Here is a 26,486-nt window from a genome sequence, read left to right as displayed (position 1 = left end):
TAGGGGGCTCCCAAAGGAGTAGTTGGGAGCCCCCAACGGTCACATTTGTGACCATTGGGGGCTCTCCAATGACTCTTTTGGGGAGCCTCCCTAGGTGGTGCAAACCACAAAAAAGAAGAAAAGAAAAATAAAAAATAAATTACAATCATATTTCAAATAGAATATGCGTAAAAGTACATGAAATGACTAAACTACCCCTATGGCTAATAATAGAGAAATATATATTTTATATATATAATTAGGTAGATACATATACATATATACCATATATGTATATGTATCAACCTTTATATATATATATATATATATGATTACACTGATTAAGGAATATATTTTAACAATTTGATCTATGGTTTTATAAGTGTATTGTATCACTTATTTGTTTATTTGGCCATTATTATGTTGGATGCTCATAATTATGTTTATCTGTTATGACTATTTATTTTTTAAACCATGGTGTTTCAAAAGATTGTACAAATTGATGGCATTAATTTGTTTTCATTACAAACTTTCTTACCTTTTGTGTTTTCTCTTATTGTGCTTCTTATTTAAGTGTCATTTTATGTAGACAAAAAAATGTTTATTCTCATTTTTGTGTATTTTTAGCCCATTAGTGGCATTATGATTGTACTCTTGATTTAGTCGTTGATACACTTGATTTTTTAGTGTCATTATATGTAGACAAGAGATGTTATTTATATCTTCATGTGTAATTTTAGGCCACTATTGGCATTGTGATTATGCTCCTGTTTTAGTCGTTGATACACTTGTTTTGAGTGTCATTATATGTAGACAAGAGATGTTTTCAATGTGGTGAGTTATGTGCACTCATTGGTTATATTCTTGTTCTAGTCGATGATACACTTGAATTTTGAGGTTTAAAGGTCTAGTGAGGTGATTGTAGTGGTTGAATTATTGTTGAAATTTGCAAGTATGATCCCCTTTGTTATGTGGGATTTTTTAGAATCTCTCCATGAAATTTCAAAATATTTTCTACTTGTGATTTCTTATAGGGAAAAATGTTTATTGATAAAAATTTCATGGATTTTGCATACTTGTGATGTTTAATAAAAATCTTATTCTTTATATTGTAAGCCTTCTTGTGTGTGTCCCTTTGTGGGTGTTGAAAGTGTGTTTCTTACGAGAACACTTGTGTGTTGTCCACTTGATATTGGTGGACACTTTTGTTCATAATTGATGTTATTTGATTCTTTACATTAAAATCAATTGATAAAAATAGTTATTTTTATTGTCGTCTTATATGCATTAAATATGCTTTAATTGCATGTTGGATATATATGTGTGTTTCATATTGATTATCTTGTTCACATTGTTGCATGCATAAATTTAATTAACTCCTCTTTCTTGAGGATTCTTTTTTAGTGTTCTACTTTATATGCATATTGTTTTTAGTATTATGATTTGTTTTAATTGAAGAGTTCTTTTAAAAATTTAGAATATTATTAATACATCGTTGTTTATCTCTTCTTGATAATTGATTTGTTTTTAGTGACTAAGTTCCCTTATAATCAATATTTATGTTTTCTTGAAAAATATGTTGATTTTAAGTTTATGATTGTCTAAATTTGATTTCATAAAAATTTCTCTTTTGGGGCATGCTCCTATTTTTCTTAATGGTTATCTAATATTTCTAAAAACTATCACTAGTTTGCTTAAAAAAATTTCCTTGACTGTTATTTTTGTTCTCTCTCTCTCTCTATATATATATATATATTGAAAATTCATAACTATTTGGTTAGAATACCTTCTTTTTGTAGTTGGAACCTTTGTTTTATTCTCTACAGGTTCTTAAAGATGTGATGGATTGAAAAGATAATATTTTTGATGCATCATGAAGATGGCAGATTACCGAAGAAGGCGATCGGGGATGATCACCAATAAAAGACATTTGAAGACTTGTATTTGCAAAACTCTCTAATAATAAAAATGAAGATTTTCATTGAAGGCACTTGAGGACTTGGATCATTCCCATTGAATCTTTGTTGTATTTTCAAACTTTCGGTATATATATATATATATTAATTAATTATGTCATAGGTAAATACCCTCTAGGGGTATTTTCATCATTTTACTCGTGTAATAGTATTGTTCGTTAGGAACAATTTTTCTCTTATTTATTTTGTCTTTTTATTTTAAGTCTTTTTTGTAAAGAGCATGGGCTCTATGGTCAAAAGACTATAGAATCATTGGGAGCTCCCAACAACTCTATTGAGAGCTCTCCAATAAAGCCCCATGCCCTCTCTTAGGCATTTATGCTCAGTACAGATGAATATTTTTTATATTTTTGTTTTCTTTTCATTTAGTTCCTTAATGTGTTATATGCACTTAGTGCTTGTGTTGTTACCCCTTGTTGGCTATTGTTTTGTCTTATAGTGGACTTGTGCTTGTGCACATTGTTATTGTGATCTTGTAAGCCCTTAGTGGCATTGGTTTGTACTTATGTACTTTTGTGATCGTGATCTTGTAAAGCCTTTATTGACATTGTTTTTGTATTTTTCGCTATTTCATTACACCTTCATAGATCTAAACTTTTTTCCTTGAAAGATGTGTCTTTGTATGGTTAAAAGAGGAGATGAAGTGTTAGCTATGTCACATGGGTGCGGGTACGGGTGCAGAGCAATTTCAAAAATTTTGGACACAAGAACACGACTATATATATGTATATATATTTTTAATATATATATATATATATATATATATATAACAATAATAAGACTAGATCAAAGTTGTGCCCATTTGGGGACACGGCTATATATAGATAACAATAATAAGACTCAGCTATATATATATATATATATATATATATATATATATATATATATATATATATATATATATATATATATATATAAAGTTCATTTTTTTAGTTTTTATACGTCTTTTGCCCTAAAAATGGATAAAAATAGACTCGGTCAAAGTTGACCGAGTCCAAAATGTGGACAGACTCGGCCCCGATGCGTTGATCGAGTCCGACACTTGGTTTACCGTGTTTGCTCCGTGTCCGAAGCAGCATCCGTGTCGGGGCGTGTCAACGCGGGTGCGTCGACCTTATAGCCGAGTTCGTGTGACTTAGAGTGCTAGCCATCTCTAAACCCGAAAATCATATAAAATCTTATAAGCCTCAATACTTTGGGAGCCAAAATAACTATAATGGTGGATATAGGAAAGTTGTTTTCATCATTGCTAGGAATCGGGATACATAAGGCCTAATTGTCCCAAACTCAGTGAGACCTCCAAAAACAAGGTAGCTTCCGTTGAGGAGACCACACCAAAGAGAGAACAATCCATTACAAAAGGAGGAAACACTTTTTCACTGACTCAACTATTGGAGGCACTCCAACAACTACTCAAATCTCCATCAACTTCGAGAGCCGCGATAACATTATCCTCTCTTCCCGATGGAAACATAGAATTTTTTTGAATTAGTGCATAAATTAGATAGACAATTTTCATGTGGAGTCATATGAAAAGAACCTCCCAATTATAAATGTTTGAGAATTTTTTGTTGCAAATGTTTTGTCTTTTTGCATAAGAGAGATAAATTATCTTCAAAAGCCATTGAATGTGCTTTCATGGGTTTTATTGAAAATAAAAATAGCTTTAGATGTTTTGACTTGAAGAACAACAAACTTTATGTTTCTAAAGATGTGACCTTTTTTAGAAAATAAAAATGAACTTGAGATAACTAAGGAAACAAATGAAGAATTAACCTTTTGTGATATTCCTTCGAATGATAATTCCTTGAGTGATAATGATGGGCATTCTAATGTTGAAAATGTCGCGTGAGCAAAGAAACTCTCCAAGTGACTTAGAAAAATATACATATGATTCTTCTATGGAAGAAACCCCACTTTGAAGATTCAATCGTGTCTCTATTCCTCCTAGTAGGTTTGTATCATATAATACTTTAACACCAAATTATAGAGCTTGTTTGATAGCCTTACATTCCTACTTTGAACCGTCACACTATAATAAATCTAAAAATCTTCCACATTAGGTTGAAACAATGAATGTAGAATTAGATGCTCTCAAAAAGGAAAAACTTAATAAATAACTTCATTACCTTTAAAAAAGAAAGTTATAGGATGCAAATGGGTTTTTAAGGTTAAAACCAAGAGTGATGGGACCTTAAAAAGATATAAGGCTAGGTTAATCGCCAAAGGATATTCTCAAGAATATGAAATTGATTATAAGGAAACCTTTGCAGCATTATCTAAGATGACCAGTGTTAGGACTCTTTTAGCATTTGCATCCATGAAAAAATGACCCATATATCAACTTGATATTAAAAATGCTTCTTAACGGGTAATTTAATGAGAAGGTCTACATGGATCCTCCGCCGGCATTTAATATTGAAATTGAAAAAATTATCAGACTTAATAAAAGCCTTGTATGGTCTTAAACAGGCTCCAAAAGTCTGCTATGATAGATTTAGCAATGTTATCTCTTTTGGGTTTTCATTATACGGACATTGCTCTTTTTGTTAAAAGTATAAGTTCTAAAGTGGTCATACTTCTACTTTATGTAGATAATATGATAATCACCGGAAGTGACAAGTAGGGAGTTATTGATATTAAAAATGTTTTGAAAAAAAAAATTGATATGTCTAACTTGGGTTTTTTGAGATATTTCTTAGGCATTGAAGTTGCTTATCCTCCCTGAGGATACATTTTGTCTCAAATGAAGCTTGGCATATCAAATGATAAGAAAGTAGAAACCCCTGAAATGATAAATGCTAAGTTAAGACTTGAAGATGTGACTCTCTTTGAAGGTCTTACACCTTATCATCAATTGATCGGTCACTCACCTACTTGTTAATCACCAGGCATGATATAGCTCATGCAATTCATGTTGTCAATCAGTTTCAGCATAATCCAACTATTGTGCACATGAGTGTTGTGTTAAGAATTATCATATATATTAAAAACACCATAACAAAAGGAGTTTTTTTTATCTTCATTTTCATTTTTAGATTTGCTTGCTTATACTGATGTTGATTGGGGAGGAAATCACAATGATAGTATCTCAACCACAGGTTTTTGTGTTGTTTTAGGAGATTCTATAATATCGTGAAAGTGCAAGAAGCAACAAAAAATATCATTATCTTTAACCGAAGCAGAATATCATGTAATGGTTACAACCATAATAGAGATTGTGTGGCTAAAAAATCTTCTTAAAGATATGGGTGTCATAATCTCAAAACCTTCGAAGATGTACTGCGACAATAAGAGTGTAATCTACATTGTAAGTAACCACACCTTTCATGAGCAAACCAAACACATAGAAATGGATTGTCATTATGTACGTGATGAGTACCTGAGAGAAACTATTATGTTGCCATATGTCACATCTGAGTATTAACTCGCAAAGTTCTTCACCAAAGCTCTTCTTGCACCTCAATTTCTTTTTTTCCTTAGCAAACTTTCGGTCACTCCACCGTAAGTTTAAGGGGGGTGTTAATATATATATATATATATATATATATATATATATATATATATATATATATATATATATATATATATAGCTAATGCCCATTAGGGACATTCTTGTCTTTTTACATATGTAATAAATAACTGTTTTAGAAAATAGTTATTTTTTTTGTAATTTTTGTAATTAATAATGCCATTGGTGGTATTATGGTCATCAGACCATAGAGACGTTGGGTCTCTATGTGGGAGCCCCCAATGTCCCTCACTCTCTCATTTTGTTGTATATAAATAGGGGTGTTCCCCACCTATTCCTTTAATGTATTTTGCTAAAGCATTTGCTCAATAAAGTGAATATATTTTTTTATCCTCTCTTGTGTTGCCCTTTGTTGGCTATTGTAGTGTCCCTTAGTGGACTTATGCTTGTGCACATTGTGATTGTGATATTGTAAGCCCTTAGTGCCATTGGTTCTATATTTTTAGCTATTTCATTATGTTCCCAACTCTTATTACTAGATGTAGTTATTCATTTAAAATGGCTTGGAAAATTAATAGAATTGTACAAAGTAGTACCATAAGCAATTGCTCTACTGTTGGTGGTACTTGATAGACATTTTCCATCTTTTTTCCTTTTTGAGGATGATGAAGTTTGGGATGATTTATATTGGGAATGCCTTGATTTATTCATCAGTCTTCTTTCATGGTGAAAGCTTTCCTTTTTCACTAGTATGCTAATATTTTGATCTATAATTGTGGATGCATATATTTTTTCTCGTCTAGAAACCTCCTTTCAGCATGCTTGGCTTGATGCACATGAAGAAATATCTGAAGCTGCATTGAAGCTTTTTTTTAGTCCTTCGAGTAATATTATAATGTCATTGCAGTTTCAAGCCACAATAAACAAATTGACTTTTGACTTCTCACACTATGTTTACAGAATTTCGGGTTTGATGATGATGAGGATTATTTGGATGATGAGGACAATGATGGTGGGGGCGGTACGTATTCTGTCTGCAAATAAATTTTTAAAATTTTGGTAATATTTGCAGTATGATGGGTAGCTTTTGGATGTGCTGGTGAATGGGATAACTATGGCCATGGACGTTTTTTTATGTTTACTAATTGCTAAATTTATTGTTTGTTGCAGATGAACCGACTTATGACTAAAGAAAAAGAGTCTTGTTGGATATAAATTGACAATGCAACAGGTGATGATGTAAAATTCTTTGTTAAAGCTAGTATAATCTGGATTGCAACTTGATTATTGATGTGTAGCTATTATGAAAATGGAAAAAGGTATCCTATTGATGGAGTTGTTAAACTTTCTGCAGGTCTCGCATTATATAGTGTTAGTTTTCAGACTGGTGTATGATGCTATTTGTTTAAACAAAGTTATCAAATAGTAAATAACTGGCATGCGGCAGCAAGGTTGAACTACTAGAGTTAATGAGCTTGATAGCTCGAACCATGAGCTTGAGCTTGAGCAGCTATAGTTCATCTCAAGTTCCTGCTTGCTTACAACCCTTTGTGATGGCTCTCTTGTTGAATAGATTCCAGATGTGATTCTTGTATAGATGCCAATCAGCCTCGTGATTTTTCATTTACATTTTACAAATGAAATTTCGAAATAAGCATGCAACTTGTTAATTCCTACTTCTAAGAGAGGGTGTTGTGTGTTCTCCCCGGAACACAAATTCGTGTGTTCCGGTGTGTACGGAGGAATATCTTGGGACCCGTGATAATTCATATGCCAATGTTGCCCACAATGACTTTATAATAAAATAACATATAAAAAAAGTAGATATGCTTTTGACGAAAATGTCCTCCCGTAAGATATGCGTTGGACAAAAATGTCCTCCCGCTCCCCGTATATAGATTTGCATGTTCCGCCTTTGTTTTTAGCTTGTGTTACAACACGTAGCCGCCTTCTCGTTTCTGCCTTGTGTTAGATATAAAACTTTTATGGGTTCATTCCTACCTTGTGGAGATAACTATAAATCGAACGACTGGTTCAATCATTGGTGGGCGTCATAGGGGGATTTGTCGGCCATCTCTTTTTAGAGTCTTCTCTTCTTCATTTTCGTTAGGCAGTATGAAAAAAAGCAATGACGCACAAACATTCCAACAAGTGCCATTAAGGTCACATCGTGAGTATCTTTTTATGTCATTATGTTATTGTTGAAGAACGTATATCGTCATGAGTGTCATTAAGGCGTTGTTTTATTATTGTAGGTAGATTTTATCGTTTCAACGGTTGGAAACTTGAAGGCATTTGTAAGATGCTGGGACCTGTTAACAAGAATGCTTGGTTACAGATGCGAGCAAGGGCCTCTACCTGATTCGGTATTGTTCATTCACTCAGTATATTAAATGTAACATAAATTGTGGTTGTAGTAACACATATATTGATTTGTGAGATATTTTTTTGTTTATTAATATCGATTTGTAATATATTATGCTGAAATGTCGTATATCGATTTGTAATATATCATGTGTTTTCTAGTGTCAATTTGTGAGATATTGTTTTGCTTGATAATATCGATTTGTAATATATTATGTTGAATTGTCGTATATGGATTTGTAAGATATTATGTATTTTCTAGATTCATTTATAAGATATTGTTTCGGTTGAAAATCTTGATTTGTAATATATTTTATTAAATTTTTGTATATTGATTTGTAATATGTTATGTGTTTTCCAGTGTCGATTTGTGAGATATTGTTTTGTTTGTTAATATTGATTTGTAATATATTATGTTGAATTATCGTATATCGATCTGTAAGATATTATGTGTTTTCTAGTGTCGATTTGTGAGATATTGTTTTGTTTATTAATCTCGATTTGTAATATATTATGTTGAATTTTCGTAAATCGATTTGTAAGATGTTATTTATTTTTCAGTGCCAATTTTTGAGATATTGTTTTGATTGTTATTATCGATTTGTAATATATTTTGCTGAATTGTTGTAAATGTATGTGCTGGCTAACGCAAATTGATGTTTTTTTCATGACAGTGTTGAGCATATCAACTGGTTGCAGTGAAGATGATGTGTCTCAATCACTGAAAAGTCATGGAGCAACAGACATACATATTATCGACGCACCTGAAGAAGTGAATATGTGCACTATTGATGCACATGATAATAAGGGTGCAGGCATTGGATTCACTCTAGACTTGAATATTTCAACAGACAAAATGCAATTCAATAATGATATTCCATCAAATGAAATGCAATTCGATAATAAGGTAGACGATCATGACAGTGCACTTGACAATGGTGCAGGCACCTCAAGTCTACATGATATTACACTTGACTATGTTCTCGTAGAGGGAATGCAGTTTAATAATGAGGAAGTTGCATGCAAATTTTACAATGATTATGCCTTAAAACTTGGATTCAGTGTTAGAAGGTATTCTTGGGCAAAAAATATACAGGGTGTCGTGGTGAGAAAAGCATATATTTTTTCTAAGAAAGGTTGGAAGAAGTCAAGTGAAAATCCAACAATGAGCAAGACAAATTCAAGATGTGGTTGTCCAGCGTGAATGGTGTTAAGAAGACTTTCGAATGGAAAATATGTAATTTGTACTTTAATCAATGATCATAACCATGAATTAGCCCATTCTTTTGACTTCTATGTTAAGGTCACATCGTAAAGTAATTGAAGTGCATGTTGCAGTTGCTGAAATAGCTGATAGTGTCGGCATTATACCAAGGAAGACATACAATTTATGTGCGCGCATAGATGGTGGTCGCGAGAATGTACCATTTACACCTATAGATCTAAGAAACCATTTGAGAACGATGAGGTTAGACAACATGAAGAATGGAGGAATATGTTCTTTGGTTGATTACCTACAGAAGAATTCAAGCAATGACCCTGGTTTTTTTAGTGCAATGCAACTTGATGAAGATGAGTATATTGTGAATATGTTTTTGGCAGATTCAAAGTCAAGAGTAGATTATGAATGCTTCAATGATGTGCTTGTTTTTTATACGACAGTGAAGATTAATATGGAACAATGGTCATTTGTGCAGTTCGTCAGAGTGAACCATCACTTACGGAGCTGTATATTAGGCGACGCTTTTTTGTATAACCAGACCAAGGAAACCTTTGAGTGATTGTTCAAAGTATTTATACAGGCAATGAATAGGAAGCATCGTGGAGTTGTACTTACAGATGGTGATCATGCAATTGTGACTGCAGTGTCTCATGTATGGCCATATGCACATCATCGCCTATGTTTGTGGCATATCTTTCAAAATGCAGCAAAGAACATATGACACATTTTTAATCAGAATACAGAGTTTGATAAAATGTTTAGAAAGTGTGTACTTGAGAGCATGAACGAGGTCACTTTTCTGTCTGATTGGGAGCAAATTATTCAGATGTACGACCTTGAAGACTGTGTGGTTACAAAATTTATATGCAAACAAAGAGAAATAAGCATTGACATATGAAATACAATACTTTTGTGTAGGTATGATAAGCACACAAAGAGTTGAATCTATGCATGCCACATTAAAAAAACCTTGTATTCATGTTTAACAATGTTTCGTTTCATGGAACAGTATGAATTATTTGTAGATGGTCTTAGACAAAATGAGCTTGACAAAGATGTGCAATGCTTCAACACCCGTCTTGTAACTATTGACGCTACCTGCAGATCTATAGACACTAACTGTATTTAAATGGATTAAGAAGGAGGTTATACAGGTCATGAATTGCAACATAGAAGGACGTGTGCAATATGGAAATATGCACAAATACCATGTTGTATAGGAGGGCAAAGAACAACCACAAAGAAAAGAAGCACATGTTACGTACAATGTTGACAACGGAACAGTTGAATGTACGTGCAAAATGTTTGAATTCAAAGGTATTTTATGTCGTCATGCATTAACGACACTTAATCAAGAGAAAATACAAGAAATACCTGAGTCATATATAATGTGAAGATTGACAAGACAAGCAAAGATTGAACTGCTTGATAGAAATAATGTCAGTCTATCTGGTGTTGATGAGAAGTGTCACACAGTCTCCCGTTACCAACAACTATGTAGGTCACTTATGATGTTATAAATTTGGCATCGAAAAGCGAAGAAGCCTATGTATGTATGAGAAAAGTGTCAAGGGAATTACTTGAAAAAGTACAGTTAATTCACTATGAGTCTGTTGCAGCTCATGAAGACCAATCTAAGAAAACGCGGTCGAACAACGTAGGTGAAATTCATATTTCTTCTAACTCTTATGACAAGTTGCGTCGAAGCGTCAACATCATCTTTGACAAGTCACGAGTAAACCTTGTAGATTATGATGAAAATATTCACCTAGCGAAGGGTATTAAAAGGAAACATGCCTCTAATCACAGTCGTTGGAGGACAAAGGGTTCACTGGAATTGGTTTGCAAGAAAATATGTAAGAAACAACCAACCCTTAAGCAACCAAGCCCTTCACATGAATAGGTATGTAATACAGTATATTGCTTTCCATGTAAATTGTATTACGTGCAACTTATCAATATCTAATTTGTGTAATTTTCAACATGCAGCAATACCCTACAGACGTGCATTACAACGTCGGAACCTGCAATCCCCCCAACCTGTTTCAGTGGAACGATGGCTTGAGTTTGACAAATCTTTTGGTATGTAACAATTTTGGGATGATGTTTGCATTTCTTGTTAAACTTATTGTAGTGCCTGATATTGTTTTGTTTAATGACTGTCTCAGTTCAATTCAAAAGTGAGCAACACAACACAGGAATCACGTGTGGATTCTTCAGCTACAAAATACTTGTAGCATTTAACTTTCATTAGTGTAAATCGTTGTAATGTTTAGCATTTTGTAATTCTTTGTTGTAAATCGATAATTCTTTTTTGTAATTCTATAATTCTTTATTGTAAATCTATAATTCTTTGTTGTAATATTATAATTCTTTGTTGTAATTCTATAATAGAAATCATACTACAAATATCATAAAACTCATTCCTAGAAAACACATAATATCTCACAAATCGATATACAACAATTATGCATAATATCTTACAAATCGATATACGGCAATTCAGCATAATAGCCTACTAATCGATATTAACAAACAAAATAATATCTCAACAATCGACACTAGAAAATACATAACATCTTATAAATCGATATACGACAATTCAGCATAATATTACAAATCGATATTAACAAACAGAACAATATCAACAAATCGACACTATATCGGGAAACTTCATTCTAAAAAAGACGTAGTGCGGATGCGGTTTCGCCTCATTAATTTTCTCAAGAGAAGAGAGGGTGTGCTGACAAAAACAGTAATCAGACTGACATTAAGAAGTCAAAGATTGAACCTGCTGATTAACCTTTCCCTATTTCATCAATTAATGACTTAAAAGTGACCATTTCTAAGAAAGCTCATAATTCTCTTTGGCTTGATATCTTACAAATTGATTTATGACAATTCAACATAATATCTTCCAAATCGATATACGACAAATCAACATAATATATTACAAATCGATATTCACAAACAAAACAATATCATCAAATCGATATTCGAAAACACATAATATCTTATAAATCGATATTCCGCAATTCAGCATAATAGCTTATAAATCGATATTAACAAACAGAACAATATCTCACAAATTGACACTAGAAAACACATAATAGCATACAAATCGATATACGGCAATTCACCATAATAGCTTACTAATCGATATTAACAAACAAAACAATATCTTACAAATCGATACTAGAAAACACATAATATCTTACAAATCGATATACGACAATTCACCAATAATAGCTTACAAATTGACATTAACAAACAAAACAATATCTCACAAATCGACACTATATCGGGAAGCTTCATTCTAAAAAAGGCGGGTTGCGGATGCGGTTTTGCCTTATTAATTTTCTCGAGAAAAGAGAGGTTGTGCTGACAAAAACAGTAAACAGACTGCGCAATTGTGATGTTTGCATAATATCTTACAAATCGATATACGGCAATTCAGCATAATAGCCTACTAATCGATATTAACAAATAAAACAATATCTCAACAATCGATACTAGAAAATACATAATATCTTACAAATCGATATACGATAATTCATCATAATATTACAAATCGATAATAACAAACAAAACAATATCAACAAATCGACACTATATCAGAAAGCTTCATTCTAAAAAAGGCGTGTTGCGGATGAGGTTTTGCCTCATTAATTTCCTCGAGAGAAGAGAGGGTGTGCTGACAAAAACAGTAATCAGACTGACATTAAGAAGCCAAAGATTGAAACTGCAACCTTTCTCTATTTCATCAATTAATGACCTAAAAGTGACTATTTCTAAGAAATCTCATAATTCTCTTTGGCTTGATATCTTACAAATTTATTTACGGTAATTCAGCATAGTATCTTCCAAATCGATATACGGCAAATCAGCATAATATATTACAAATCGATATTCACAAACAAAACAACATCACCAAATCGACATTGAAAAATACATAATATCTTACAAATCTATATACCGCAATTCAGCGTAATAGCTTACAAATCGATATTAACAAATAAAACAATATCTCACAAATCGATACTATAAAACACATAATAGCTTACAAATCAATATACGATAATTCACCATAATAGCTTACTAATAGATATTAACAAACAAAAAAATATCTCACAAATCGACACTAGAAAACACATAACATCTTACAAATCGATATACGACAATTCACCAATAATATCTTACAAATCGATATTAACAAACAAAATAATATCTCATAAATCGACACTATATCGAGAAGCTTCATTCTCAAAAAGGCGAGTTGCGGATGCGGTTTCGCCTTATTAATTTTCTTGGGAAAAGAGAGGGTATGCTGACAAAAATAGTAAACAGATTGACATTAAGAAGCCAAAGATTAAACTCGTTGATGAATCTTTCCCTATTTCATCAATTAATGACCTAAAAGTGACCATTTCTAAGAAAGCTCGTAAGAATTTTCACTTCGCTTTGGCTTAATATCTTACAAATCGATTTACAACAATTCAGCATAATATCTTCCAAATCGATGTACGACAATTCAGCATAATATCTTCCAAATCGATGTACGACAATTCAGCATAATATATTATAAATCGATATTAACAAACACAACAATATCACCAAATCGATATTCGAAAACACATAATATCTTACAAATCGATATACCGCAATTCAGCGTAATAGCTTACAAATCAATAATAACAAACATAACAATATCTCACAAATCGATACTAGAAAACACATAATATCTTACAAATCGATATACCGTAATTCAGCGTAATAGCTTACAAATCGATATTAACAAACAAAACAATATCTCATAAATCAATACTAGAAAACAGATAATATCTTACAAATTGATATACCGCAATTCAGTGTAATAGCTTACAAATTGATATTAACAAACAGAATAATATCTCACAAATCGACACTAGAAAACACATAATAGCTTACAAATCGATATACGACAATTCACCATAATAGCTTACTAATCGATATTAACAAGTGTTAGGTGCGTAATTTTATAAGATGTTTTGATTTTTAAGATATTTGTATTATGATTTTGAAATATGTGCCTGCGTAATTGACATTATTGCGATTTGCACGCTTGAAGTGGCAATTTGTATTTTCAACACACATGTTCTAGTGCGTAATATTGGTTTATGGATCAATGTGAATTTTGAACAGTCTTATAAAATTTGTATACAGTATATAAAATTTGTTATAAATGTCTGTAAACAAAAAAATTCTCATGTTCGGGAAATTGAACGTTGAACCAAAAATTGCTATCTCTCTCTCTCAGTAGTAGAACGTAACCCTCTTCATGTTATCCTTGAGAACAGGTAGACATTTAAAATGGCTTTCTCTTACTCCTGGGGGCCTCGCGTCCTTCGTTGCTTTCTAGGGATTTTTGCAGCCTGGGGTTTTGTATCCATTGCAATTAGAAAATCCATCAGTTTTTTGCATAGTTCCGTGCAGAATCCAAGAATATCATCCTGAAAAAATAAAAACCGATAGTCAGACCAATATTAAAATGTAGTAAGCAATAATATAGGATAATAAAACATGTTTAACTGTACAACATACAACGGTGAATTATGGTACTCGTCCATAGTATATTGCTTCAATATACTTCATTACAAAGATTCCACAATCGACACCATTATTTTGTAAAGGAGCATCATCGGCGACGTGAATCCTCTACGGGCCAATGTTGACACCCAACATGTCTCTGAAAAATTCAACATGTGGTTTATGCAAAAGCGAGTAAATTTCGGGCCATGGTAGAAGATACGGTAATCTTATAGATAGAAAATTACCAAATGCACAATGACATGGTCTACACCAATGTTATAGTCCAAGGAATTGTATAACCATATTTTTTGTTTTGGTATATCCAACATGTATAAGACTCAATACTTTTCTGATTGCCACAATGTAGGAATCAATATCTGAAAATCGATGTTAAGAATCAGCATAGAAATCAATATTAAGAATAAAAACAATATCTTAAATCAATATTAGGATTCAACATGTAAATCGATATTAAGAATCAGAAAAATATCTTAAATCGATATGTAAATTCTTATTGATAGATTAAAATAGATATTAAGAATCAACATATAAATCAATATTAATAATCAAAATAATATCTTAAATCGATATTAGGATCCAACATATAAATCGATATTAAGAATTAGAACAATATCTTAAATGGATATGTAAATTCCTATTGATAGCTTAAAATAGATATTAAGAATCAATACAGAAATCAATATTATGAATCAAAATAATATCTTAAATCGATTTAACATCTTGCAAATCGATATGGTCATAAACCTTTTCACTTGATGAGAAGTCTGTCATTTAGTTATCGTCACCCCAATATTGTAGTCCATCTAAAAATCCAGCTGCGTATGGCATTCGACGGACGATACTCTGTTGAACGAAACAGTAATAATAGTAAGTTTAAAACACGCAGGTACATTAGTAAATAAAAAAATAAACATATAAGATAACCAATATACCATAAAATAAGGGGTGACGATGCGTATCGGCATGGATAATCCCTTTCTTTGAATATACATGATGAAATCGTGTATAGTTTGTTTACAACAAATATGCACTTGTTAATATACATGACCACGACATACGTAAATGTATAACGGATAGTGCTTTCATACGTATAAAATTACTGATAGTGTGTCATTCTGTAAATTCATCTCGCATCTGGTCGATGTTCTCTTCGAGCATTTTATTGAGTTTTGGGGCACCTTGTTTTGTGGATGTTGAACTGAAATTAGCTGAATATTCAGTAAAGAAATTGTTGCATTGTATTCAATAAGCAAAATGTAAACTACATAAAAAAGACAATGCAGGTTAAAGCAATCAAAGGTACCTTTTTTATGGACGGTCGACTGAATCGCAGCTTCCTTCTTCGACATCGATACAGTTTTTGCGACGATGGTGGTTAACTGATACGTCGGGTTTTCTGTTCATTGTTCACGAAGCAGGAAAATGAAATGTCGCCTATTCCTTGCTCTTAAAGGAAACATCGTGTGTTCCTTGAGGAACACACTACCGAAGTTAATCATTTCACGTCCTGCCCATTTTCAAAAATACTGTCACCAAAGATTATATTAAATAAATTAATTAAATTGCGCATTAAATAAAAGATGTCATTTCATTTGCTAGTATCATCGCAACGATGCTAGTATATGTAAATGAATGACACGTCGCTTAACAGTAGTAGTGTGTCAGATGTAGGGGTGGCAATCGGGTCGGGTTGGCGGGTCGTGTCGACGGGTTGGCGGGTCATCATACCTCAACATGAACCCGACCCGTTTATTAAACGGGTCGGCTGTGGCAAACATGAACCCAACCCATTTATTAAACGAGTAACCCGACACGACACGGTTAACCTGTTTAATAAACGGGTCGGGTAAATAGGTTGGCAGGTTAGCGGGTCGGGTTCGTGTTAGCGGGCGGGTTGGCGGGTCAGGTTCAGGTAAACGGGTTGACCCGCCCGCCTAACCCGTTTATTAAATGGGTCAGCCGGGTTGGCATACCCCTAAATCGAACCCAACCCGTTTACGACACGAACCCGCCTAAGAAGTGGGTTGGCGGGTCGTGTCAAATTTTTTCACCCTTAATCAGATGACGTTTACCTAAACTCTAGACCCTAAACCCAAAACTAATCTTATGTGACGTTCCTTACACTTAAAGGAAACACTACAAATAATAAACCCTAAACCAGAAATCGCTTAACGGTTGAGCAAACCTACGTACAAGTCATGGTAACTTCATAATCGCTCTACCTAGTAATCGCTATTACAGGAATCACTATACATAATAAACTCAAAACTAGTAATCGCTATATGAGTTAGCAAAACGTAATACAAATCCAATTAAGTCAAATTTAGTAAACCTAAACTTTGGGTGGCGGGTAGGTCCTAAGCATATACACAGGTGTGCTTGTTTTGAATTTACCGTTTATTATTATTATTATTATTATTATTAACATTTGATAAAGATTAGAAACCTCCACTGATTTAGACGTCCATTTGTAGGTCGAAAAGTGCCGCATTAACAACAGCCCTGTTTTAGTATTCACAGTGTAAACAAATGATTTTAAAATCGGTTCACTAGGTGAATTGGTTTCTTAAAAAAACCTAAGAATAGGATCGAATCGTTTGTGAATCAACAACTTTTTACCATCAGATGACACGTGTTATTTGAAAATAAAATATATTAAAATTTTGTTTAACCCATTTAAAAGAATATAACCCATCTGAATCAACCCTTTTAGAATTGCTGTTGGGTCGATTGGATCTTAATCAACCCATTCGTGCCAACTTGACTCTGTCCATCAATGATATTTTTACGAGTCTTCAGCTTTGCAACAAGGGAAGCACAACCCTCGAACTCTTTAATAACTTTTAACTTGGAACACCTTAAAATTAAACCAACCCACCTAGTCAGGCTTAAGAAGCCCTTGTAGGTTGTATATGGTATACTTAGTAGAAAACATGCTTTACATGCCTTTCAAAAAAAAATATGCTTTACATGATGAACTGTTGATGTTAAAAATGTTTTCCATACAACAGAACCATCAACTGCTCATATTGCACTAAAACTTAATGACCAAAAAGGCAAATTTTCTGCTTTAAATACTTTGAACTAAAGCAAAATTCTTAGCAAATGAAAAATGATAAACATACCTACAGGTTCAGATTCAGAAAAAATAACTATAATTATGTTTTCTTGATTTGTTTAGGACATTTAAGAGAAAACTGTATGGGAGCTACATGCTACTCCCAAAATCCCACTCATTCCAAAATTAATGCATGCTCCAAGAGATGATTATGGGGCAAAACAGTCGAAGAGTTCTTTACAAGCACCAAGAAGTCGTTATGTTAAAAGCCAGGAACTTCTAAGAAAGAAATGACTAAAGTGTTCCACAGCGAAAACAACATCATGGCTTTAGCGTTAGACTTGGAGCACCAAAAGGCCTCTTCATCCCATTCCTAATGCACCTTCAGAACATGAAAGCAAAACTTCATAAAGGAAAACTGTGAAGAACAACAAATGAACTATTCACTGTAAAACCAAATTTTTTTCCCAACAAAACACAAGGACAGCCAACTGCCGAAAATTCTTGCAAAGTGATTTCTTCTCTTCTATTCTGGAAGTATCTGTTCGTTATCTGCATCACCTTCTTCTTCAATCTGAGGTTTTGATGGAGCTTGGCTCCCTGGAGCCTGTTTCTTCTTGATGCCACTCACAATATCATCAATCCTCAGAAGCATGGAAGCTGCCTCAATGGCTGTCTTGAATGTTTGCACTTTCACATTATAGGCATCCCATATCTGAAACAAAGAACGGTGGCCAAAACAATCGTCAGTGCTAGAAATATACAAGCAAAATAAATAAATTATGAAACCACACCAGTACCTTACGCTCTTTCATGTCTGCTATTACACCTGTATTTCCATCTATCCCAACCCAAGCATTTTCACCATTGGCATGCTGCCGCAGAAAAATACAAAACGTTTTGAGTAAGCAGAATGTGCATAGAACCTAGACCAAGTTCATTCAACAAAAATGTAGACACAGATACCACCATTTTCCTGACTTCAGCATTTTCAAGAGCTTTTTTCTCATAAAAAAAACATATGACATGAAAAACAGGAACACCAGTTACAACAGTATTTCTTGAACTACAAAATTTCTCAAATTGTTCACTTTAAAATTTGTATTGTTACTAAGATTTTCTTGAAAAAAGGATAATTTTTAAATTTATATGAGGAAAAACACTGGCCCATATTATCACAAGCAATATTTGTTACTACGAACAAAACAGGCAAGTAGTTCAGAAAACTTAAAGGGCTTAGTTAAACCAATTACCCAAGTCTACATCAAGTTTTAAAACGATCCATGGTATCTTACTTTTCCTTGTAAGGCGGTCATTGTTCGAATTACATTTACTCCACAGTTCTGAGTCAGCGTTCGTGGAATTGCCTCAAAAGCCACTGCAGCAGCTTCATAGGGCCACTGTTATATGACCAACCAACAGACAGACAAAATAAGAGTTGGCTAATCAAATTCTTCTATTAGAAAGGACAAGAAAGAAAGTACCGAAATTCTACCTTTTCAATCCCTTCGATAGATGAACTCCTTTGCTTCAAGGTAGCAGAAACAGTTAACTCAGAAGCACCACCTCCAGGAACAAGCTTTGGGTTCTTGATTATGTTCCTTGCTACAGACATTGCATCCTGCAAATTTTATGCATAGTTTAAAACAATGGTTTAAAATATATAAGGTAGTCTTGGTGATTTGGCCACATGAGACCTGGAAAAACGCTTTCAAATGCCATTCAAATATATGAGGAAAAACCAAATGCCCATGTGCTATGTCGTTTTACAGCTGCATGATTGGAGAGACTCCCAATGTTACAGTTTAATGTCCCCCTTAAGATGAACTTCAATTTACAAGTAAACTAACAGGGGTTCAGGAGCAAAATCAGTATGCCCTGATGAAATATACTTGTTGAAAGCACCAAGAAGTATATGATCATGGTGACATGCAAGCCCATACAGTGTGACATGCACCTTTTGCAGCATGGGCCTCTAGTGATGCCAGGAAGCTTTTGATATTCACCTCGTTTTAAAACCACGGTTTCAATAAAGTTCAAATTTTACGTGAAAACAAAGGGGAATCCAAAAAAGGCTTTAACATATGCCTGACTGAATCACAGGTTCTTGGACTAGGGACCAACAAGGAATATGTGTTACATCTGGTATGGCATATGCGTTTTAGAGTATGTGTATCTATTTGTGCCTTGAGGCATCAAAACATTCACCCATACCTTGAAGTGAGCAATGTGCCTTGATGCATCAAGACATAGACCTCGTTCCTTGAAGTGAAGGCCTTTCTATCCCATCAAGTATAGAATTACAAAACAAGCATTGGGTTCAAATGATCTAAAGATGATGAACTAAGTTGCAACCTCAGACATGGGGTACGCCTAACATGCAGTGGAGGAATACAACTCTTTTAACATATGGTGGAGCTTACGCATACACAAAATGCCTTGATGCAGGCCACCTAAAAATCTAAAACAATGGTTTGCAAAAAAAAAATTGAAATTAGAAAAGAGACTTCAACCAAAGGACTCCTATAGCGATGCATGTTTACCTGTTGGATCCAGTAGAGAACTGACCTGAAACCATGGACTAGTGGTTTCAGCCTATCAATTTGGGCCATATCCCTTAAAAGTCCATTGGGTTAATGAAGACCATGAAGTTATTGACACAAATATGAGCCAATTAAGTTAGGTTGCATTTGAATGAACATCCATGGACAGGTGGATCAAAATCGAATCTCGCATGGGACCTTACCAGATCAGACCTTCCCTCAAATGGGGGATCTCAGATGCTCGGGGTCTGAGATCCCCAAAACAATACAAATCTGTGGATTTCTAGTCCAATTTTCTTTTGAGGCCACATTGGACCAGAAATCCATGAATCTAAGATTCTAGTATCTCAGATCCAGATGCATTCAAGTGGACTCTTCAGTTCCACTGCCTCAATATAAGATTGACAATTTTAAAAGGTTTGAATTCTAAATATAAAGCTTCCAAGTTCCAACTTATATTAAAAATCATCAATGACATACAGCATCAATATTTACCTGCAAATTCCTCTCAACTTCATTCAGGAGGTCCTTGCTGGGACCTCTTAGAAGAACGGTACATGCCTTTGGGTTTTTGCACTCCACAATAAAGGCAAAGAACTCATCTCCAATCTTCTTAACCTCAAAAAGCCCCGCTCCAGTTCCAACATCAGATTCTTGCAGCTCATCTGGCCTGTTGACTATAACAGCCCCAGTGGCTTTCGCAATCCTGTTGTTGTCACCCTTCCTTAACCTTCTAATTGCACTTACTCCAGCCTTACTCAAATAATGGCAGGCTAGATCACTAAGGCCTTTTTCTGTGATTACCAAATCAGGTTTGAACTTCAATATCTGTGTGCATAGGTTCTCAATATATTCTTCTTCCAATTTCAACAGAAGTCCCCTGTCAGACAGCATATCAATTCCATACACTAAATAGGTTACAAAATTGTTTTACATAAACAAATAATCAATGAAAAAGCTGAATCCTTAACTATGCAGGTGAAATATGTGTCATGCCAGCAATATGTTAAAATTTTCTACATGAAAAAGGAAAAGAAGATTATTCTTTTCTTCCTTTTATGCCTTATATGACAAGGAAAAAATCAGCAACTAAGAAAAAAGCAAAACAATAGATAGCATACAGCATAAACGAGGAGTCCGTAACGTCGGACGGGCTCCACGTTGAACGACGCTCGTTCGTCGATTTCCTGTGTTTTGTGGTCATTAGTGGCGGTCATGACCGCCGCTAATGACCTGGGCAGAAAAACAGGCATTAGTGGCGGTCGGGACCGCTGCTAATCCCGTTTCAACGTGAAAATCTTTTCCCGCCACTGAACCACACGAGATCAGTGGCAGAAAAAACGTCCAATAACAGGGGACGCTTTGTGCGTCCACTGTTACGGGCTTCTCCAGCATACACTAACCTACAAACAGAGAATACATAATGAACAGGTAGGTAGTGAAAACTGTCTTACCAATCCTCTTCTTTCACCAATTCAGCATTTGTTTGGTTTTCTCCTTTCTTGTATTCTAGAGGGCAATCCAAAAGAATAATACGGGGATTCACTATCTTCCTCCTCATTTTTCCAGGAGCAACAACATCTTTGTTTATCATTACTCCTTTTAAAACCTTGGAATCTTCCAACTGACCACCGGGAACCTTCTCAACTTTTATATAATTTTTAATGTCTACCTCTCGTAGCCCTTGTCCAAGGTCAACACCAACAGTTGTAGTAGCTTCAAGCGCCATATCCTGAACACATGAGCAGGCAAAGGTTGGTGGCTCATGTTCAATATGAATAAAACATGGAGAAAAATAATATACTAAAACCTTGGGATGGTGGAGGTATGACCAACAAAATCACAGACAATAGTAAAAGCCAGGAACCCCCAAGAATACATGCAAAGGTTTTAATAAGTTAGCCAAACAAAATGCTTTATCTATAAAATATACCTATTGCAAATGAACTGACTGTTTAGTAAAATTTTACGAAGCATGCCAAAGGTGAACCACAGTAGCCTACAGCGAGACAAAAGCTAAGTGGAGGATCATCAGAACCCAATCACAACAAATGCAGTTATCATCATCACCATTAATAAGGACCGGTCTGTTGCTTGTAATCAGCTAAAGTTTAATACCATGTAATCAAGCTCAGTTTCAAGATTGCTATATAAGCATCCGTACAATGAATATACACTTAACTACATAAAGAGTACCTTCGATAATCACAAGTTTACAGTAACAAACAAGAGACTGAAGTAACCCTACAGGAATGTTGAATACCACATCCATGAACAATAAGCAAGAAATACATATTCTAACAGCACCTAGTGTTGTTCATAGCTGTTATGACTTGCTGACCTTAGGTTTGGGAATCACTAGCTACTTGGGTTACTAAGAGTACCAATCTTAGAGAGGAGAACAGACCATGATAAGTGAAAAAATCTTCTTTATACATAACAGAGGAAAAGAACACAAGCAGAGAAGGCATGTTTGACTCGTATATATCCTTGCATAACTTTTCAATGAAACCCATGAACATTTGAATAAATAAATTCTATTTTGTTTATGAAAAATTTCCTATTATCACATGCACAAGATTATATTGTACTCATCAATGGATTACAAGATGAGCTTATATGGACATCAATACAAATAATGTCTCAATTTGACAGGTGAAAATCTTAGACCCAAACTTTGAATACAATGACACTATTGTCTCATATATCAGGTTAGAAATATAATACTGAGTGAGTTAGGGTGATGCAATGTGCCTTCCTTTGTTTTCTGCATTAGAAAGTTCTCAGGACGAGGCCTTCAGAAGATGGACTTACTGGCGGTGCCAATCATGAAATCACTTGAGGGTCTAGCAAAAACCTAGAACATACAACACATGTCTGTAGTAGACCTTCGTTGTATGTTCATGTCATTAGACATTAAGGTAAGCACGAAGGGCTAGTAGCCCTCTAGAGAGTCAATGATTAGAAATCACACCGGCTGGTGGCCATCGAGGTAAGATTGCCTAAGCAAACTTTTATCTTATATAATGAAATGTGCCAAATGTTCATGTGTCTATGTACTGGGTGAGTAAAGATTTTTTAAACTTGTTACGTGACCTAGTTTGAGGGCACCATATAGGTCACATCTCTATTATGTCTTACATTATTATTCAAGTTGATATAATGGTAAATGATAAATAAATATTATATAAATCCAAAATCATCAATTTCCAAACATGTTTTCTATAAATCTTGCTTTAGACATGCTTGTAAGATTTGTATTTGGACTTTGTTTTTGGTATCCTCAAAATCTCAAGAATTTTTTTTCCTAATGAGTGTTGGTCTTATCAAAATAACTGATGGTTAAGGTTAGACTAAATGGGACTCCTAATTTTAATGGGAAATGGGAGTTCTAAAACTTTGTAAATAAGGGGTCTCACCCTAGGAAATAACAATTCAATAATCATTGTATGTCGTTGCTCGACTAATATACATGCATTGGCCTATTGATGCATAGTAAATTCTATAGATTATTAGTGGATCCTAACCCACCGTGTTTTAACAACATTGGTATCAAAGCTTGAATTGAAACTTATTAGGAACTTCATGTGATATATTATGGCAATCAGTTTTAATCCAAGTAATTTACTTAGACTCCCTAAAGAGGATAAGCTGAATAGAAAAAACTTTTCTTTGTGGCATCGCAAGATTTAGTTCCTTTAAACTCCAAATATGTGAAGTACACCTTAGATACTCTTACACCTACCTTTTTTGAGTCCGCTCCTGAATAAAAGCTCATATTTGGTGGAATGAGTGGAATAACGATGATCATATTGTGTTTACCATTCTTACCCCATGGATGATCATCTTATATCCTCTTTTGAGCATTACAAAACTAGCAAGGAACTTTTGAATGCTCTCAAAGCAAATATAAGGAGACTTCTAAAATTATTGATAATCTTCACAAGAAACTATTTAGTGTGAAGATGAGCAAGGACTCAGAATTCAGGAATCATCTTAAATTCTATAAAATGATTAATGATGTAACCGTTGCTGGGGAAATATACGTCTTATCATTAACCATATTATTTTATTTTATTTTTATATTTCTTAAAATTATTAAAGATCAGCATATAATTTATGTGTATATATTCAAGGTTACGCTTTGTTTATGTCATTGCCAACATCATCACAATTTCATAGAGCTTCTTGCTGCCCCAAAGGACAAATCCAACCTCTCTTTTGTGAAACTATATAATAGATTAGAAAGTGAAGAAAAGATTAAACATGTTAATAAGTTTGTTAATTATGTGCTCCTTACCTATGTAGTCCAAAGCGCCGACTAGGCCTAGTCGGGCTAGTCGCTAAGGAACCTATGAATCGGACCGATTCCTAAGTTTTTTAAAAAAAAGGTCATTTTTCCCGACTAGGAACCAACTATCGCCTAGGCTCGAGGGCAAGAAAGTCATTTGTTTTAAAACATTAAAACACGAGAGGGGGGGAGGGTTTTATTCTCCTCTTTTTCATATGAGCTCCACTCGCTCGATCTCTCTTCTCTCTCGCCCTTTGCTCTCTCAATCTCTCCTCTCTCGCCCTCTGCTCTCTCGATCTCTCCTCTCACTCACTCTCACAACTGCAGGCTCGTCTGACCACTGTCATCGCAGTCACGTGCACCGACATCGCTCTCACGACACCGCCATTGCCTCAGCCTCAGGTATGCATGCTTCTTTTTCTTCTTCTCCTCCTCCTCTCTCTTTGTCTAGTTTTCTCTCCTCGACAGCCCGACTCTTCTATTTCTTCACACCATTCCTCCGCCTCTCTTCTTTTTTTTCTTTTCATCTTCTTCTATATCTTTTCTCTCTCCCCGGCTCTTCTTCTTCTTCACATAGTTCCTCCGCCTTTCTTTTTTCTTTTCTTCTCCTCCTCTCTCTGTCTTTTCTCTCTCCCGTTTCTCTTCTTTTTTTTCTTTTATTCTTCTTCGCTGTCTTTTCTCTCTCCCGACTCTTCTTCTTCTTCACACCCTTCCTCCACCTCTCTTCTTTTTTTCTTCAAGAGGGAATTGACATTTTTGATGTATTTTCTGCTTCAGATGCATGATCAGGCCAACATAGAAGTCGCCTGAATATAACAATAACTAAGGGTGAATTTCCTTGCTGCGACTACTATCTAGAGGGTCAGTGTAACCGATTTGAAAAATTCAGTCACATATAAATCACCGTGAAAACAAAAAAATGGCATTAAAGACATTCAAAGACAAATACAATACAACAAAATCCAGATGTAGAGACCTAAATACCCATGCTTGCATAATGCAATTGTTTTATACATGATAGTATGATACACAGTTATTTGATAAATTGCATGCCCTATTTTTCACTGTTGATTGTTTCATGTTTATACTTTATAGTTGTCATCAGACCCAACAGTCAATAAGTTGAGTAACCAATAAGGAAAACAAGGAAGCAAAATCCAAACACAGCAATGCCTTTGTAGCTTGTACAGATAATGACTTGAAACTATAACGAGCTAGTAGCTACTACCTAGATAATGACTTGAAACTATAATGAGCTAGTAGCTACTGCCTCTTGACTGATTTCATGATCTAGTTTTATAAACATTTTTTCCCAATATTAGATCCTTTGTTCTATCATGTTGCACCAGGCCTACTATTTCTTTTCAAGACTGAGGATTAAAAAAATAGTTATAGAAAAAGTAACATCCTCTATCCAAAAGAAAGTCCCTTAGTGTATATTTTCATCTCCTTCTCCTGAAGTTTGCATGATCTATGTGAATTTGTTTTTTAATTGTATATCATATACAAATGCAATGTGCCAATATATATCATATGATTCTGTGATTCTAATATATATTTTGTTCTTTTAAATTTTTTTTTTTGTGATACAATAACAAATGGAGGGGACATCATCAGCTAGTGCAAGTGCAAGTGCAAGTGCAAGTGCAAGTGCAAGTGCAAGTGCAAGTGCAAGTGCAAGTGCAAGTGCAAGTGCAAGTGCAGTGCTTCTACTTCAGCTATTCAAAATGAAACATTCTATAAATTTAAGAGGAATTCAAAGGACCCGACATGGGAGTGGGCTTTTTGCAAAGATAAGAACGATATGAATTCTATGACATGTGAACTTTGCCTTGGAACATATTCTGGCGGGATATACATAATTAAGCAATATCTACTTGACATAGGAGGCAATTGTAAAGCATGTAGCAGAGTAACACCAGATGTCAAGAAAAAAGTTTCAGATTACATGAATGCTTCTAAGAGGAAGAAGGATGAAAAGAATGAAATAAT

At 34.3% G+C, this 26,486-nt stretch overlaps 2 protein-coding genes across 5 annotated transcripts in view; one reads left to right on the top strand and one right to left on the bottom strand.

Moving 5' to 3' along the window:
• The window catches only part of LOC149814620 (uncharacterized), a 57,130-nt gene that overhangs the window by 16,615 nt on the left and 14,029 nt on the right, over window positions 1–26,486 (top strand). Inside the window, exons 7-10 of one of the 4 annotated variants that reach the window (XR_016427991.1) lie at window positions 6,388–6,448; window positions 6,598–6,658; window positions 7,683–7,793; window positions 8,466–8,569. Coding sequence is in view for 3 of the 4 variants with exons in the window: in XM_089989651.1 (XP_089845777.1) it covers window positions 6,388–6,448; window positions 6,598–6,617 (81 nt within the window). In the remaining variant the exon portion in view is untranslated. The other 3 variants (XM_089989651.1, XM_089989652.1, XM_089989650.1) reach the window with 3 other exon arrangements.
• Window positions 17,741–26,486, bottom strand: part of LOC149814619 (T-complex protein 1 subunit gamma) — a 47,385-nt gene continuing 38,639 nt past the window's right edge. Inside the window, exons 9-14 of the mRNA XM_089989649.1 lie at window positions 21,658–21,935; window positions 20,699–21,083; window positions 19,156–19,281; window positions 18,956–19,060; window positions 18,461–18,535; window positions 17,741–18,375 (exon numbers count right to left, since the gene is read on the bottom strand). Of these exons, the coding sequence (XP_089845775.1) occupies window positions 18,187–18,375; window positions 18,461–18,535; window positions 18,956–19,060; window positions 19,156–19,281; window positions 20,699–21,083; window positions 21,658–21,935 (1,158 nt within the window). The 3' untranslated portion in view covers window positions 17,741–18,186. The remainder of the gene's footprint in view (window positions 18,376–18,460; window positions 18,536–18,955; window positions 19,061–19,155; window positions 19,282–20,698; window positions 21,084–21,657; window positions 21,936–26,486) is intronic.

This window comes from Nuphar pumila, chromosome 15 (assembly GCF_984573655.1).
Source record: "Nuphar pumila chromosome 15, dmNupPumi1.hap1.1, whole genome shotgun sequence".
Lineage (NCBI taxonomy): Eukaryota > Viridiplantae > Streptophyta > Magnoliopsida > Nymphaeales > Nymphaeaceae > Nuphar > Nuphar pumila.
This window is presented reverse-complemented; position numbering and strand designations above follow the sequence as displayed.